At 41.8% G+C, this 14,222-nt stretch overlaps 2 protein-coding genes across 4 annotated transcripts; both read left to right on the top strand.

Annotated features, from left to right (window-relative positions):
- Window positions 1-3,241: 3,241 nt before the first annotated feature.
- nop2 (NOP2 nucleolar protein homolog (yeast)) lies at window positions 3,242-9,617 on the top strand. Its single transcript, XM_024008815.2, has 16 exons — window positions 3,242-3,358; window positions 4,092-4,219; window positions 4,390-4,432; window positions 4,534-4,601; window positions 4,755-4,987; window positions 5,145-5,352; window positions 5,510-5,709; window positions 5,847-5,936; window positions 6,130-6,217; window positions 6,375-6,515; window positions 7,456-7,595; window positions 7,711-7,800; window positions 7,912-8,034; window positions 8,211-8,308; window positions 8,414-8,550; window positions 8,662-9,617. Exons 2-16 carry the CDS (start codon window positions 4,114-4,116, stop codon window positions 9,129-9,131), a joined length of 2,235 nt encoding a protein of 744 aa, XP_023864583.1. The 5' UTR covers window positions 3,242-3,358; window positions 4,092-4,113; the 3' UTR covers window positions 9,132-9,617.
- Window positions 9,618-9,795: 178 nt separating this feature from the next.
- On the top strand, window positions 9,796-14,088 carry LOC111978637 (inhibitor of growth protein 4). 3 transcript variants are annotated; one of them, XM_070448588.1, is made up of 9 exons: window positions 9,796-9,898; window positions 10,206-10,277; window positions 10,771-10,937; window positions 11,033-11,147; window positions 12,001-12,115; window positions 12,230-12,374; window positions 12,513-12,574; window positions 13,395-13,474; window positions 13,560-14,088. In XM_070448588.1, the coding sequence occupies exons 1-9, from the start codon at window positions 9,862-9,864 to the stop codon at window positions 13,610-13,612; spliced, it is 846 nt and encodes a 281-aa protein (XP_070304689.1). In that variant the 5' UTR covers window positions 9,796-9,861; the 3' UTR covers window positions 13,613-14,088. The 3 variants fall into 3 exon arrangements, with proteins under 3 accessions (XP_070304689.1, XP_023864585.1, XP_070304690.1); XM_024008817.2 differs by lacking the exon at window positions 13,395-13,474; XM_070448589.1 differs by lacking the exons at window positions 13,395-13,474; window positions 13,560-14,088 and adding an exon at window positions 12,739-13,376.
- Window positions 14,089-14,222: the final 134 nt, after the last annotated feature.

Genomic DNA, 14,222 nt, shown 5'->3' with positions numbered 1-14,222 from the left:
CACAAAAGGACCAGCTGACATCATGTCAGTGATTCTCTCGTTAACACAGGTGTGAGTGTTGACGAGGACAAGGCTGGAGATCACTCTGTCGTGCTGATGAATAACAGACTGGAAGCTTCAAAAGGAGGGTGGTGTTCGGAATCATTGTTCTTCCTCTGTCAACCATGGTTACCTGCAAGGAAACACGTGCCGTCATCATTGCTTTGCACAAAAAGGGCTTCACAGGCAAGGATATTGCTGCCAGTAAGATTGCACCTAAATCAACAATTTATCGGATCATCAAGAACTTCAAGGAGAGCGGTTCAATTGTTGTGAAGAAGGCTTCAGGGCGCCCAAGAAAGTCCAGCAAGCGCCAGACCGTCTCCTAAAGTTGATTCAGCTGCGGGATCGGGACATCACCAGTACAGAGCTTGCTCAGGAATGGCAGCAGGCAGGTGTGAGTGCATCTGCACGCACAGTGAGGCGAAGACTTTTGGAGGATGGCCTGGTGTCAAGAAGGGCAGCAAAGAAGCCACTTCTCTCCAGGAAAAACATCAGGGACAGACTGATATTCTGCAAAAGGTACAGGGATTTGACTGCTGAGGACTGGGGTAAAGTCATTTTCTCTGATGAATCCTCTTTCCGATTGTTTGGGGCATCTGGAAAAAAGCTTGTCCGGAGAAGACAAGGTGAGCGCTCCCATCAGTCCTGTGTCAGACCTTAATCCCATTGAGAACTTGTGGTCAATCCTCAAGAGGCGGGTGGACAAACAAAAACCCTAAAATTCTTACAAACTCCAAGCATTGATTATGCAAGAATGGGCTGCCATCAGTCAGGATGTGGCCCAGAAGTTAATTGACAGCATGCCAGGGCGGATTGCAGAGCTCTTGAAAAAGAAGGGTCAACACTGCAAATATTGACTCTTTGCATCAACTTCATGTAATTGTCAATAAAAGCCCTTGACACTTATGAAATGCATGTAATTATACTTCAGTATTCCGTAGTAACATCTGACAAAAATATCTAAAGACACTGAAGCAGCAAACTTTGTGGAAATTAATATTTGTGTCATTCTCAAAACTTTTGGCCACAACTGTACACTGTTGGTTTGAGCCTGCTACTTACTGCCAGCAAAGCTTAGGTGTGTGCGTGTACCGGTTGGTGGCGCTTGTTTGCCTATAATAAAACTACCGTCTGTGAGTGTCAATGAAGGAGAACGAAACATCWCCGGAATAAATTTGTGGTTGTGTGGTGCTTGGTTGGTATTTGCTGTTCTTTGTACCAGGTAATTCACACTTTGAGAAATCATTTAAATGTTATATTTTGAGAGACATTCGTTTTTCTACATTATTTTTGTTCCCTTGAACACGGAACAAAATAATAAACGCAACGTGCAACAATTTAAAAGATTTTTAGTTACAGTTCATATAAGGAAATAAGTCAATTGAAATAAAATCATTAGGCCCTAATCTATGGATTTCACATAACTGGGAATACATATATGCATCGGTTGGTCACAGATACCTAATAAAAAAGTAGGAGCCTGGATCTGGATCTGAATCTGAATCCTGGATCTGAATCCTTTGCATAGAGTTGATCAGGCGGTTGATTGTGGTCTGTGGAATGTTGTCCCACTCCTCTTCGATGGCTGTGCAAAATTTCTGGATATTGGTGGGAACTGGAACATGTTGTACACGTTGATCCAGAGCATCCCAAACATGCTCAATGGGTGACATGTTTGGTGAGTATGCAGGCAGACCAAGGAAGAACAGGAACATTTTCATCTTGATGTGACGACTTTGGATGAATGGCACGGCATTGAGCCTCAGGATCTCGTCACGGTACCTCTGTGCATTCAAATTGCCATTGATTAAATGCAATTGTTTTCACTGTCTGTAGCTTATGCCTGCCAACACCATAACCCCACCACAAAGGGGCACTGTTCACAACGTTGACATCAGTAAACCGCTCGCCCACACGACGCCACACACTCTGTCTGCCATCTGCCAGGTACAGTTGAAACCGGGATTCATCCAAGAGCACACTTCTCTAGCAAGCCAGTGGCCATCGAAGGTGAGTATTCGCCCACTGAAGTTGGTTATGATGCTGAACTGCAGGACTACGATTACGCAGATGAGCTTCCCTTTCTGACAGTTTGTGCAGAAATTCTTTGGTTGTGCAAACACACTTTGATCAGCTGTCCGGGTGGCTGGTCGCAGACCATTCCGCAGGTGAAGAAGCCAGATGTGAAGGTCCTGGGTTGGCGTAGTTTCACGTGGTCTGTGGTTGTGAGGCCGGTTGGACATACTGATTCTCTAAAACCACTAGAGAAATTAACATTAAAACCTYTCGCAACAGCTCTGGTTGACATTCCTGCAGTCAGCATGCTAATTGCATGCTACCTCAACTTGAGTCATCTGTGGCATTGTGTTATGTGACAAAACTGCACATTTATTGTCCCCAGCATAAGATGCACCTGTGTAATGCTCATGCTATTTAATCAGCTTCTTGATATGCCACACCTGTGAGGTGGATGGATTATCTTGGCAAAGTAGAAAGGCTCACTGACAGGGATATAAATCAATGTATGCACAATTTGAGATAAATACTTTTTTGGAACATTTCTGTGATCTTTTATTTCAGTTTCAAAATGTCCAAATTATTATTTTTAAATCCTAATTGAATATTGTATGTGTATGTATATTACTGCAAATATTGATCACATTCCTTGTGTATGATCATATATTTTGATACATTGAATGTTAATATTGTGAACCTATGTTATACATTTTACCTCCTGTTTAAGGAAGTGATGTCACTGAGTACTAGCCCTATATATAGGACCTTCCACCCCACCTGGGATATGGATACCTGATGAAGATTTAAGGGTCGAAACGTTATAAATAAATATCACATGGGAGCATGCGCAGCAGTGTGCGGCCTTTTCCTATCTGTTTTTCATCAGCTCATGAAAAATGAGACCAACGCTTTACATGTTGCGTTTCTATTTTTGTTCAGTATATAATCGAAAAAGGTTGATTATTCTCAATGATCGTCAATGCCCCAGGGAAATAACACATTAACATTATTGGGACAATGCATCCAACTGAACATTTTTCACATAGAAACGAGTAAAGTTTATTTTCAGTTTGGATGTAAAAGAGACAGAATATGTCCAACCTACTTCCAGAGTTTGAAAATTCTGTGCTCCGTGTGTAAAGATTAGCGTTTTGCCTTCGTATATCACATGCGCCGGAAACGCATGTTTGTTTCTTCCGGGAATCAACCTTCGCTCGAAAAAAAAAACACGTGCGTAAATTTAATCTGTAAACTGGAATCAAGGATCGAATAAATACATTATACTTTAACTATTGCAAAGGTACGTTTTGGAGAGTTGTCGTAATTGTTTGTGCCATACACAAGTGAATGAACAAGTCATGGTGACGGATTTGCACTGCGTATGAGATACCAAATTCCAGCTAACTAACATTCTTTACGGCTCATAGCAACCTCATGAGATGAACGTTGGTTTGTCTCTAGAATGCAACTCGTCTGTTTTTAACTGAAGTCAATGTGTCGTTACCTAACGTTAGCTAATTACCAACAAATCGTCATGCTTGAATATTAGGGGGATACCATTGATGGATAACGGTAACATGCTTGGAAATGTGTACTAACGATTAGCAGTTGTCAACTAAATAGCTAGATAACTACGTAACATTCTTATGACAATAATGCCGACTTGGCATATGAAAAGGACGTTCCACGTATTATAATAACTAACGTTACATATAACACCGTGGTGTTAGAGACGTCAACTCTTTTTCAATTTCACATTACTTTTTATTTCTCTGGTCAGAGTTAAGAGGTGATATGTTCTCAGGAACATTTTCAATAAACACTTCAAGTTTAGCTGATTTGTCGTTAATTATAATTGTGTTATTTGCAACATTCTCGGAACAGATTCTGAGCAACATGTTACTGAGAATATAGTTAGCTACCATCTTTCAGAGCTGCCATCAGTGCATAGTTAGTGACTACCTTCATCACATTCTGATCCTATGCCTTAGTGTGTAAATCCAACATGATCATGAGCTATGTCTTCTCTCCAGACTACCTGTGTAGGTGTCAGTCATGGGCAGGAAGTTGGATCCCACCACTTATGTGAAGAAGGGGCCGGGGCGGAAGTCCAGGAAGCAGAAAGGAGCAGAGACTGAGCTGGCCAAGTTCTTAACGGATGGTGAGAGGGATGCTATTATAACATACAGCTTCTAAAGAGCTGAAGACATGCTCAGTATAACTTCACTTGCTGGGAGTACAGTGGCACTAAAGCAAAGATGCATGACTGGGAATGAGACATGAAGCTTTATAGGTTGATGCTCACTAAATAACTATGCTTGTCATTTGCAGAGGATACTGCACCAAAACGACTGTCAAGCAGGTCCAGGAAAAGGTCTGTTTGTAATCTTTTGGATGTTATGTTGTCAATCCCTTTTTTAAATCACTAATGTAGTGTCACACACTTTTGCTGAAGATGAAGATGATGTTTTGTAGAGCTGGGAAGCGAGCTCAAGTGACCAAAAAGCCCAAGGAAACCATTGAGAAGGAGGAGCCAAAAAAAGGTAAGTTACTGTTAATTCGTTAGCATTGGGGGGTAAGTCACCCTAGTCCATGTGGATCCAGAGTCAGACAGCCCCATCCATTCACTGTGTTCTCAATACAATAGTCATGAATGTCTATGGGGATTTAATTGGTTTGTTTCCCCTGTTCTCAAGGATTCACAGATGAAAATAGTGAATGGCTGAAGCCAGCAAAGAGGAAGCGTGAGGTCGGCCAATCAGATAACGAGGAAGACAGTGACAGCCAATGGGAGCAGGAAGAGGACGAGGGGCAAGAGGGAGCGGAGAACAGTAAAGGGAAAAAACTGCTAATTGAGGGAGATGGTGATGATGATGATGACCTGGTTGATGACTACGGTGCATTGGAGGACAGCAGTGAAGGAGAGGAGGTATGTGAAATTATTCACTGAATTTATGCATCCAGGACATGTTCTAAATAGCAAAACAATGTTTGTCCTTCAAAGTTCTTACTGTTCTTTAGCAAGGTGCTGAATCTTTGTCTGTTGAATCATCTGTTCCTTACTCCTCTCTTCATCCCTCGTTCAGCTGCTCCCCATCGAGCGAGCTGCCAGGAAGCAGAAGAAGCTGCAGGAAGCCATGGGCCAGGAGAGTGATGATGATGATGATGATGATGATAATGATGATAAGGGGAAGAGTGGAGATGAAGACATGGGTGAAGATGACACGGTACAGGCTAATTTAGATGAGATGGACAAATTCATACTACCTGGAGCAGAGGAGATAGCAAAAGAGGGTGAGTTTAGAGCTTAGATTTGTACTTTTTGTTTTATTTTAGATTTGACAGTTATGCTTTTTCCTATGCCAGTTTACACATTGCTACATGTTCTTTATCAGTGCCTGTGGACTCCATCTGTAGTGAGTTTCTTTCTTTCTCTCTCCTGTGATTGCAGGCGTTTTGCTTGTAGACCTGCAGACCATCCACCAGAGAATAAAGGACAACGTGGATGTTCTCTCTCACTTTGCAACCAAGAGRGAGGAGGGGAAAGAGAGAACAGAGTACCTCTCTCTCCTCAAAAAGGATCTTTCCACTTACTACAGCTACAACAATTTCCTCATWGACAAACTGCTGGATATCTTCCCAGTGTCAGAGGTATGTKTCATWKSYTTKKTYYYCCMAAWKKYMWWRRAAMMMMAAAWKRAMMRGRAWYYWWKGRARGKTWMSKTTTKKTKKWAMSRKTTTKKYMWYMWKSYKRAMYTAAGRCTTCYCTCKTTTTATGTGCTTTGTAGCTGATTGATTTCCTGGAGGCCAATGAAATTCAGCGACCTGTCACCATTCGGACCAATACACTGAAGACAAGGAGGAGGGACTTGGCTCAGGTTACAAATCTATTTCAAGTTGGATCAAATAAAGGTGCCCCAAATCAACCCCAACCCCCTAGGCATTTGTGTATCTCTGAAAGGATTAAGACTAAGGGTCAATTTGGAATTGACCAAAGGATAATTGGATGCTATTAGTAATGGCTGTTCCTCTGCCAGACTGACCGAGTGACATGTATGTTGTTTGTCCCAGGCCCTGATCAACAGAGGGGTGAATTTGGATCCTCTGGGGAAGTGGTCTAAAGTGGGCCTGGTCATTTTTGACTCCTCGGTACCCATAGGTCAGTACCAGCACAGTCTAACCTTTTATATTTGTATGAAAGATTAGAATGTTAATTCTCTATTTACTACTGTTATCCTGCTTTCTGTGTGTTATGAGTAAGTATACATGAATGAATATGATGAGTGTATACCCTAGCTGTGTTTTCTTGTTCCCAGGTGCGACCCCAGAGTACCTAGCTGGTCACTACATGCTGCAGGGAGCCTCCAGCTTCCTGCCTGTCATGGCTCTCTCTCCACAGGAGGGGGAGACTGTGCTCGACATGAGCTCAGCTCCCGGGGGAAAGACAACCTATATGGGTGAGGATGTTAAAAATGAGAGTTGAATGACAATGATCACAATACTGTTTACTGCTGTTGGTCTCTACGATTAGCCTAAYAATCAAGGGCAGCCTTTCTTGTGTTGCGACATGGGAGTTAGAATAGAAGAAAACATCATTTTGACATTTGGTTGTGCAGCAGCTGTTTTTCTCTTGCTATGTCAGTCAATAACCAYGTTTCCATCCACAGTTTTTATGCGAGTAAAGTCATAATGTATAAAATTATATAAATATATTACTGTTAATGCCGACATAATTTGTTCGGTCGACATGGTGGGATCTTTTTCTGTCTGTAAAATTAATTATGTGAGAAATGGCGGCGGAAACGTGACTCGGGAAACCATGCAATTTATTAGTCTACAGGTGAAAAAAGTGGTGAAAGTGCAMGGTGATGAKCTTGATGCTCCTGTCCAATAAATATCAAGGGTCTTGTTCTGGTGACATGATGATCGATGCATGACTGCTGTTTGACAAATACAAATATTCTCGCTTTCATCCATAAAAAAAACCCATGTAGACTAGCCTACCCGCACTGCATCTGAGAGCGCGCGTACCAAGACCAGAATAGGCACATCAAGGGCCCTGACCTCCAAGGGGCCCCCCATTGATTTTGTTAGTCACTCTTACTCAGATATCATATTAAAATGGCGTAAGTCATGGCAAAGTGTGTAGAATTGCAGGACATTAACTTTAAAACTAAAATGTTTTGCCTGCAAGGTGGGGGAGCCCCCCAACCATATCTCGCTTAGGGCCCTCAAAAGGGGGCATGTTTTCATGCGCTTCGGTTCCAGGAAAACACTGAATTTCTTATTTGGCCCCATCCTGAAAAGATGAAGAACCCCTGATCTGGGGGCTTGACAGGCAAGACTTGTCTTTTTATTTGATTACTTATTTATTGTGTATATGTGTGTGTCCCACAGCCCAGTTGATGAGGAACACAGGAGTGATTGTGGCCAATGATGCCAGTGCTGACAGACTGAAGAGTGTGGTGGGCAACATCCACCGTCTGGGAGTCACCAACTCAATGATCTGTAACTACGACGGGAGGCAGTTCCCTAAGGTAATGAGAGRKKYTYKYKCTMYAYRYRSWKTTTAYAYRTRYWSTRTRWSACAMWATAWRWRTGTATGTTACACCCATTGATGGTATGTTAACCTGTTGGTTACTATATTTGCAGGTAATGGGTGGGTTTGACAGAGTGCTGCTTGATGCTCCCTGCTCAGGCACAGGAGTAATCTCCAAAGACCCTGCTGTGAAGACCAGTAAAGTGAGAAAAAAMCTATTATACACTACACAGGCCKTTAGATTTACAGTAGMCACTGGCCTTTAATTACAACTTTCTGTTCATGTCTTCCTAATCCTACGTCCTGTCTCTCAGGACGAGTCTGACATCCAGCGGTTGGCCCACCTGCAGAAGGAGCTCATCCTGGCGGCCATCGACTCGGTCAATGCTGAGTCTCCCTCTGGAGGCTATGTGGTGTACTGCACATGCTCTATCATGGTGGGTACACAGTGTCACACTGATGACAAATAAACACTATCTAAGTTGAGGCTTTACTTAAAGTGAATTGCAATGATTTCTTGTATTGTAGCCTTTTTTTTGGTGCATGTACAAAATGTCTGTGATGGTTAAATTAATTTGGAGTAGAATAGTTACCTCATTGACTTTATCACCAGGTGGAGGAGAACGAGTGGGTAGTGGACTATGCTCTCAAGAAAAGAAACGTCAAACTCGTCCAGACTGGACTGGACTTTGGCAAAGAAGGTTTCACCAGGTAAAGGGGTTATAAGAACACATTATTCACATTCATCCAGATATTTACCCGTACCCCCTAACCATTTCCTCGTGCAATATGAATAAATATATTTCCTCCATTTAGATTCAAAGAGAGACGATTCCATCCCTCTCTGAAACTCTCACGCCGGTTCTATCCTCATTCCCACAACATGGACGGTTTCTTTGTGGCCAAGCTGAAAAAGTTCTCCAACACGGTCCCAACCACAGCAGTTGACAAAGGTAAAGTAGATGTCATCTTGGATCTACTAAACCACAATGCTTTGTCCAGTGTCATGGTAACACCACTTGTGTTTATATAAAACTAACACCCTGTTATTGTCACTATTCCAGACGGAGAAGAGGAAACCGAGCCATCTGAGGCAGTAGAGGTTACAGCTGATTCCTCTGATGAGGACGGGCCACCTAAAGCAGGGTCTAAGAACAAGTCCAAGAAGCAGAAGCCAGTCCCTGGCAAGCCAGCTGTGTCACAGAAGGCCACAGCCAACGGGAAGCTAGCCAAAAGCATCGGCAAGAAAACAACAAACCCAAGCACCTTGAAAAAGAGTGAGAAACCAACCGGGCCGAAAAAGGCAAAGATCGCTAAGATGGATGGTGGGACTGTGAAAGTGGACGGAGAGCTCAAGAAGTCCAACACAGTCAAAACAGAAGGGGAGACGACCAAAGAGTCAAAGGAAGGGAGCAGGTTTGAGAAAAAGGGCGATAAWCAGAGGAAATCCCCCATGCAGAGCAAGAAGAGAATGGGGAAGAACAAATTCAATAAGTTGAAGAAGCTGCTGAAAAAAGAAGAGGTTGGACAATGAACATGTATAAGATGTTTATGAAAATGAAGACTAATTATTTTGCAGTTGTCACTAGTCAGAGAGGTCTAATTGTCATAACAGATAAGTAATTTTCACAAGAGCTGAGCATGTTAGGATAAATATTGCCTCCCTCCGGACTGAAAATCACTGCAGCAGGCCCTCCATTTGAGGGCCCTGAGCCCCTGCCCCCTTTGGAGTAGGTAGATGTTGTCCCTAACCACACAGATACTAGATCAGATATTTTTCATGGCCCTCGTGGATGATTGGTTCTAGGTTAGGAATATGGTAATCTGATCCTAGATCTGTGGTTGAGGGCGAAGTTCTAACTTCAACTCTTGTTAAACATTTTAACATTTCACATTTTATTCCTTCCTTGCAATGTTATCTGTTTGGTTTAATTACATTTTGTGTCTTTTGATCAAATTGATATGTATTGTAAAGACTAATCCTTGAGACAATAAAATGTCTTAGATTGTTTGCCATATACACCCATCTTGTGTTTATTTGTATATTGCTGCAGTATTGTTGGCTGTGTATGACATCAAATATGTTATTAGATCGTTTTCATTAACAGTACGTTTAATCAATTACATGCAGTCACTGACACAGTGCAAATACAATATCCTTATGCATTATCGATTGATATTAAAATACCGGTACTTAGATTTGATTTCGGATCAAACCAAAGAACTCGTCTTCGCCGGAAGTTGTGTTGTTTACATTTTCCAAGATGGCGGCGGGAATGTATTTGGAACACTATTTGGACAGTGAGTTAATTTTCTATTATTTAAAAGATTTAAAGATAAAAATCTCCTAATGTTTTCGATAGTTTAGCTGTCAATTTGAATTTCTCTGCATGTTTAGTCAATGCATTGCAAGAAGGAATGCTTTATTTGGAGAATTAGGCCGCTAGCTACCTAGCTAAGCAACACCAACGGTCGTTTCGCATGCTAGGCAGCAGCCTAGCTAGAGTATCATCACAAATTGATGATACATTTGTTATACCAATAGTTTGTATTATTAATGAATATTAATCAGTCAAAAAAGTTAATGATTGTTCATTTCTCATCACAGGCATAGAGAACCTGCCATTTGAACTGCAGAGGAACTTCAATTTGATGAGGGACTTGGATCAACGTACAGAGGGTGAGAAATAACAACTGTTACCGACCAATTCACTACTCTGCAGAGTATGTGTGAACCATGTTTACAATGCATAATAAAGTAGCAGTCATCCCACCCACAAGTTGTGCATTTGAATTGCCCATGATGAATGTATGTAAATGAAATCTGTCTAGCCTCCATAATTACCAGGAATAAAGAACATTCATGTCCACGGTCCTCAACAATTTACCATTCAATGATCTGCTAATCTTCCAACATCGTCAGGTCATATAGACCAAAAACTGCACAACAATTCTGTGAGGCGTCTTTACATAGCAGTACTTTGTTGGGATTTCTTAGATCCATTCATACCTGTAAAAGCCCTAGATACACATACTTCATTTAAAAAATGCATGTTATGTGGAAGCAAGTGACATAGTAACACACATCACATAAGGCTGATATTCTCAGAACAGTGGCATCAATAAAATTGCTTATCCAAACTTCTCACCCAACCCATCTGTTTTTCTCTCAGATCTAAAGGGGCAGATAGACTCCCTGGCAAAGGATTACACATCCAATGCCAGGACCCTATCGTCTGAACAGAAGCTTACTATTCTGAGGCAGATCCARCAATCGTACAGCAAAAGCAAGGAGTTTGGGGATGACAAAGTGCARCTGGCYATGCAGACTTATGAGATGGTCAGTAGTAGTACTTTGGAGCTCTGTGCTTCCTTTGTGTTGGAGCCTGTGTGGGTCAGTCAAATGAATCYTAAAGTGCAGTGGTTGTTCCCTAGGTGGACAAGCACATCCGGAGACTGGACACAGACCTGGCCCGCTTTGAGGCTGACCTGAAGGAGAAGCAGATAGAGAGCACAGACTATGATTCCACCTCCAGTAAGGGAAAGAAAAGTACGTATTTGAAGTGTATGTGTGTACGTTCGGGTCTGTTTCTCATGAATGTTTGCCTTGTAGCATCTTGGCACAGTTCAAAATATCAAATCATTCAGAGAAAAAATTATGGTAAATGTATTGTCATTTTGGAGTCACTTTTATTGTAAATAAGAATATGTTTCTAAACACTCTACATTAATGTGGATGCTACCATGATTACGGATAGTCCTGAATAAATCGTGAATAAAGAGTGAAAGAGGCATAAATATCATACACCACCCCGTTATTGCAATGGTGAAAGGTTAGCATGTCTTGGCGGTATATTTGTGCGTCTAACTTTCTCACTAATCATTATTCACAATTCAGGATTATCCGTAATCATGGTAGCTTCGACCTTAATGTCGAGTGTTTAGAAACATGATATTCTTATTAACATTAAAAGTGACTCYAAAATGACAATGCATTATTTACCATTCATTTCTATTAGGCACAAAATATTCTGAAACAACCAAAACAATTAGCAAATACATCCAATAAGTTTGTAGTCACAAGCTTGATGTAATCGTTGCGTGCTAGGAATATGGGACCAATTACTAAACGTTTTACTATTTTAATACACATAAGTGAACTTGTTCCACAGCTTTTGGTCCCCTAAAATGACTTAAATGTAAATGTAAATGTAAAATGGGGGTGACTATGTACAAAAAGTGTTGTAATTTCTAAACAATTCACCCGATATGGACAAAAATACCCTCAAATGAATGCTGACCGTCTGCACTTTAACCCCATAGTCATTGTATAATTAAAAATGTCACTTATCCAATACTTTTGGAGCTCACTATATATTTAAAGCTATGTTCTGATATTTCAGGTGAGTCCAGGGGGCTGAAAGAGAAGAAGGTGGCTAAAACTCGGTCTAAAGTGAAGAGCTCAGATGAAGATGGCAGTCCGAAGAGTGCACAGAAGAAAGTCAAACTTCTCCAGCCGTACGTTTGTTATTGTGCACTCTATCACTTCCTTCCTTGAAGACAATCTCCTTCATTGGCCTTAATTGTGTGTGTGTGTGTGTGTACTCATCCACCACTCTCTCTCATTGTCAGGGGGGAGTTCACTGCTCCAGCTGCTAACTTTGGGAACGTGCATCCCTCTGACGTGCTGGACATGCCAGTGGACCCCAATGAGCCCACCTACTGCCTGTGTCACCAGGTGTCCTATGGAGAGATGATTGGCTGTGACAACACAGATGTGAGTTTCCCCAGAAACCTCCCCTGAGTTCCCCCATTGTGTGCACTAACCTGACCTATATTGTTGTGTTGATTCTGGTTCTTGAAAGCTACAGTGTGTACAGACTTCATCAAACCCCTGTGTTGATTATTTTTGCAGTGTTCCATCGAGTGGTTCCACTTTGCCTGCGTGGGCCTGACGACGAAACCAAGAGGGAAATGGTGAGGGAATCAGCCAACCTACACAGACTAACCGTACATACTACACTCAATGGCCAGTTTATTAGATACACACACCTAGTACAGGGTCAGACCCCCCTTTTGGCTCCAGAACAGCCTGAATTCTCTGGGGGGCATGGATTCTACAAGTCAGAAATGTTCCGCAGGGATGTTTGTCCATGCTGACGCGATGACATCACGCAGTTGCTGCAGATTGGACAGCGGTACGCAGTTGACACCAGGCTGGATGGGTCCATGGACTGCTGCTTATACTAAATCCTGACTCTGCCAACAGCATGACGCAACAGGAACCGGGATTCGTTGGACCAGGTGATGTTTTTCCACTCCTCAATCGTACAGTGTTGGTGATCGTGTGCTCACTGAAGCTGCTCTTCTTGTTTTTAGCTGATAGGAGTGGAACTTAGTGTGGTCGTCTGCTGTAATAGCCCATTCGTGACAAGGATCGATAAGTTGTGCATTCCTAGATGCCGTTCTGCACAGCACTGTTGCACTGCGCCGTTATTTGTCTGTTTGCGGGCCCGCCTGTCAGCTTGTACGATTCTTGCCCTTTTCCTCAACGCTCTGTTTTTGCTCACAGGACTGCTGCTGACTGGATGCTTTTTGTTTGTCACACTGTTCTCGGTAAACCGTAGACACTATCGTGCGTGAAAAGCTCAGGAGGGCAGCCGTTTCTGAGACATTGGAACCCGCGCGCCAAGCAATGACGATCATACAACACTCAAAATCGCTTAGGTCACTCGTTTTGCCAATTTTAACGTTCAATCGAACAGTAACTGAATGCCTGTCTGCCTGTTTTATATAGCAAGCCACGGCCACGTGACTCACTGTCTGTAGGAGCGATCCATTTTTATGAACAGGGTGGTGTACCTAATAAACTGGCCGGTGAGTATGCATCTTTCACAAAGCGGAAATAGTGATGGGATTTTAAGGTTTACAACTGAATATTTCCTTTTTTCTAACTCTGCAGGTATTGTCCACGCTGCTCTCAAGACAGAAAGAGAAAGTAAGCCCCTAAGGTAGAGGGGCCAACCGATTGTAGAGTCAGGATTACTACGTTAGTTGTGAAGAGAAAGTAACATGACATTTTCTGTCCCCAGGATAGTATTACATTGTTTGTCGGTCTTCTAGCATAGAACAATTGGTGCTTTCTTTTTTTGTTTACTTGATTTAATGCAGTGTGAAGGAGATACGTGGTTACAGATGTATTTAAATATATTTCAAAGGTTATGAGAGTTGATAGTTATGAGAGTTGCTTTGTGTTTTTTTTATCTCTATGTTTCTATTTTTTTGTTACTGAACAATAAATGCTAAAATTTGACAGTTAGTGTCCATAATACTGTAGTGTGTGTTTGACTACATGTGATTGACTGGAGTGAAGTGGATTGACATATTGTAATGGATGCAGTGTTGGCCCATCGAGAACTGTTGTGCTTTCAAGTTTGTTACATATTTTTTGATTATATTGTGTGCGCTCTAATAAATGCATTTTAGCCTGATAGCGTGAGTGAGAAAAGGTTAATTTAAGACATTAGCACTTTTATCTGTTTTGTAGTTAGTTGCTTGAATTACATTTTACTTTTTACATTTTAAATGTGATGGAACTGGTTTAGAGAGAATACATTTCATAAGG

Source organism: Salvelinus sp. IW2-2015, linkage group LG18 (genome assembly GCF_002910315.2).
Source record: "Salvelinus sp. IW2-2015 linkage group LG18, ASM291031v2, whole genome shotgun sequence".
NCBI lineage: Eukaryota > Metazoa > Chordata > Actinopteri > Salmoniformes > Salmonidae > Salvelinus > Salvelinus sp. IW2-2015.
Note: the sequence above shows the minus strand (reverse complement) of the source record. Positions and strands in the feature narration are given on the sequence as shown.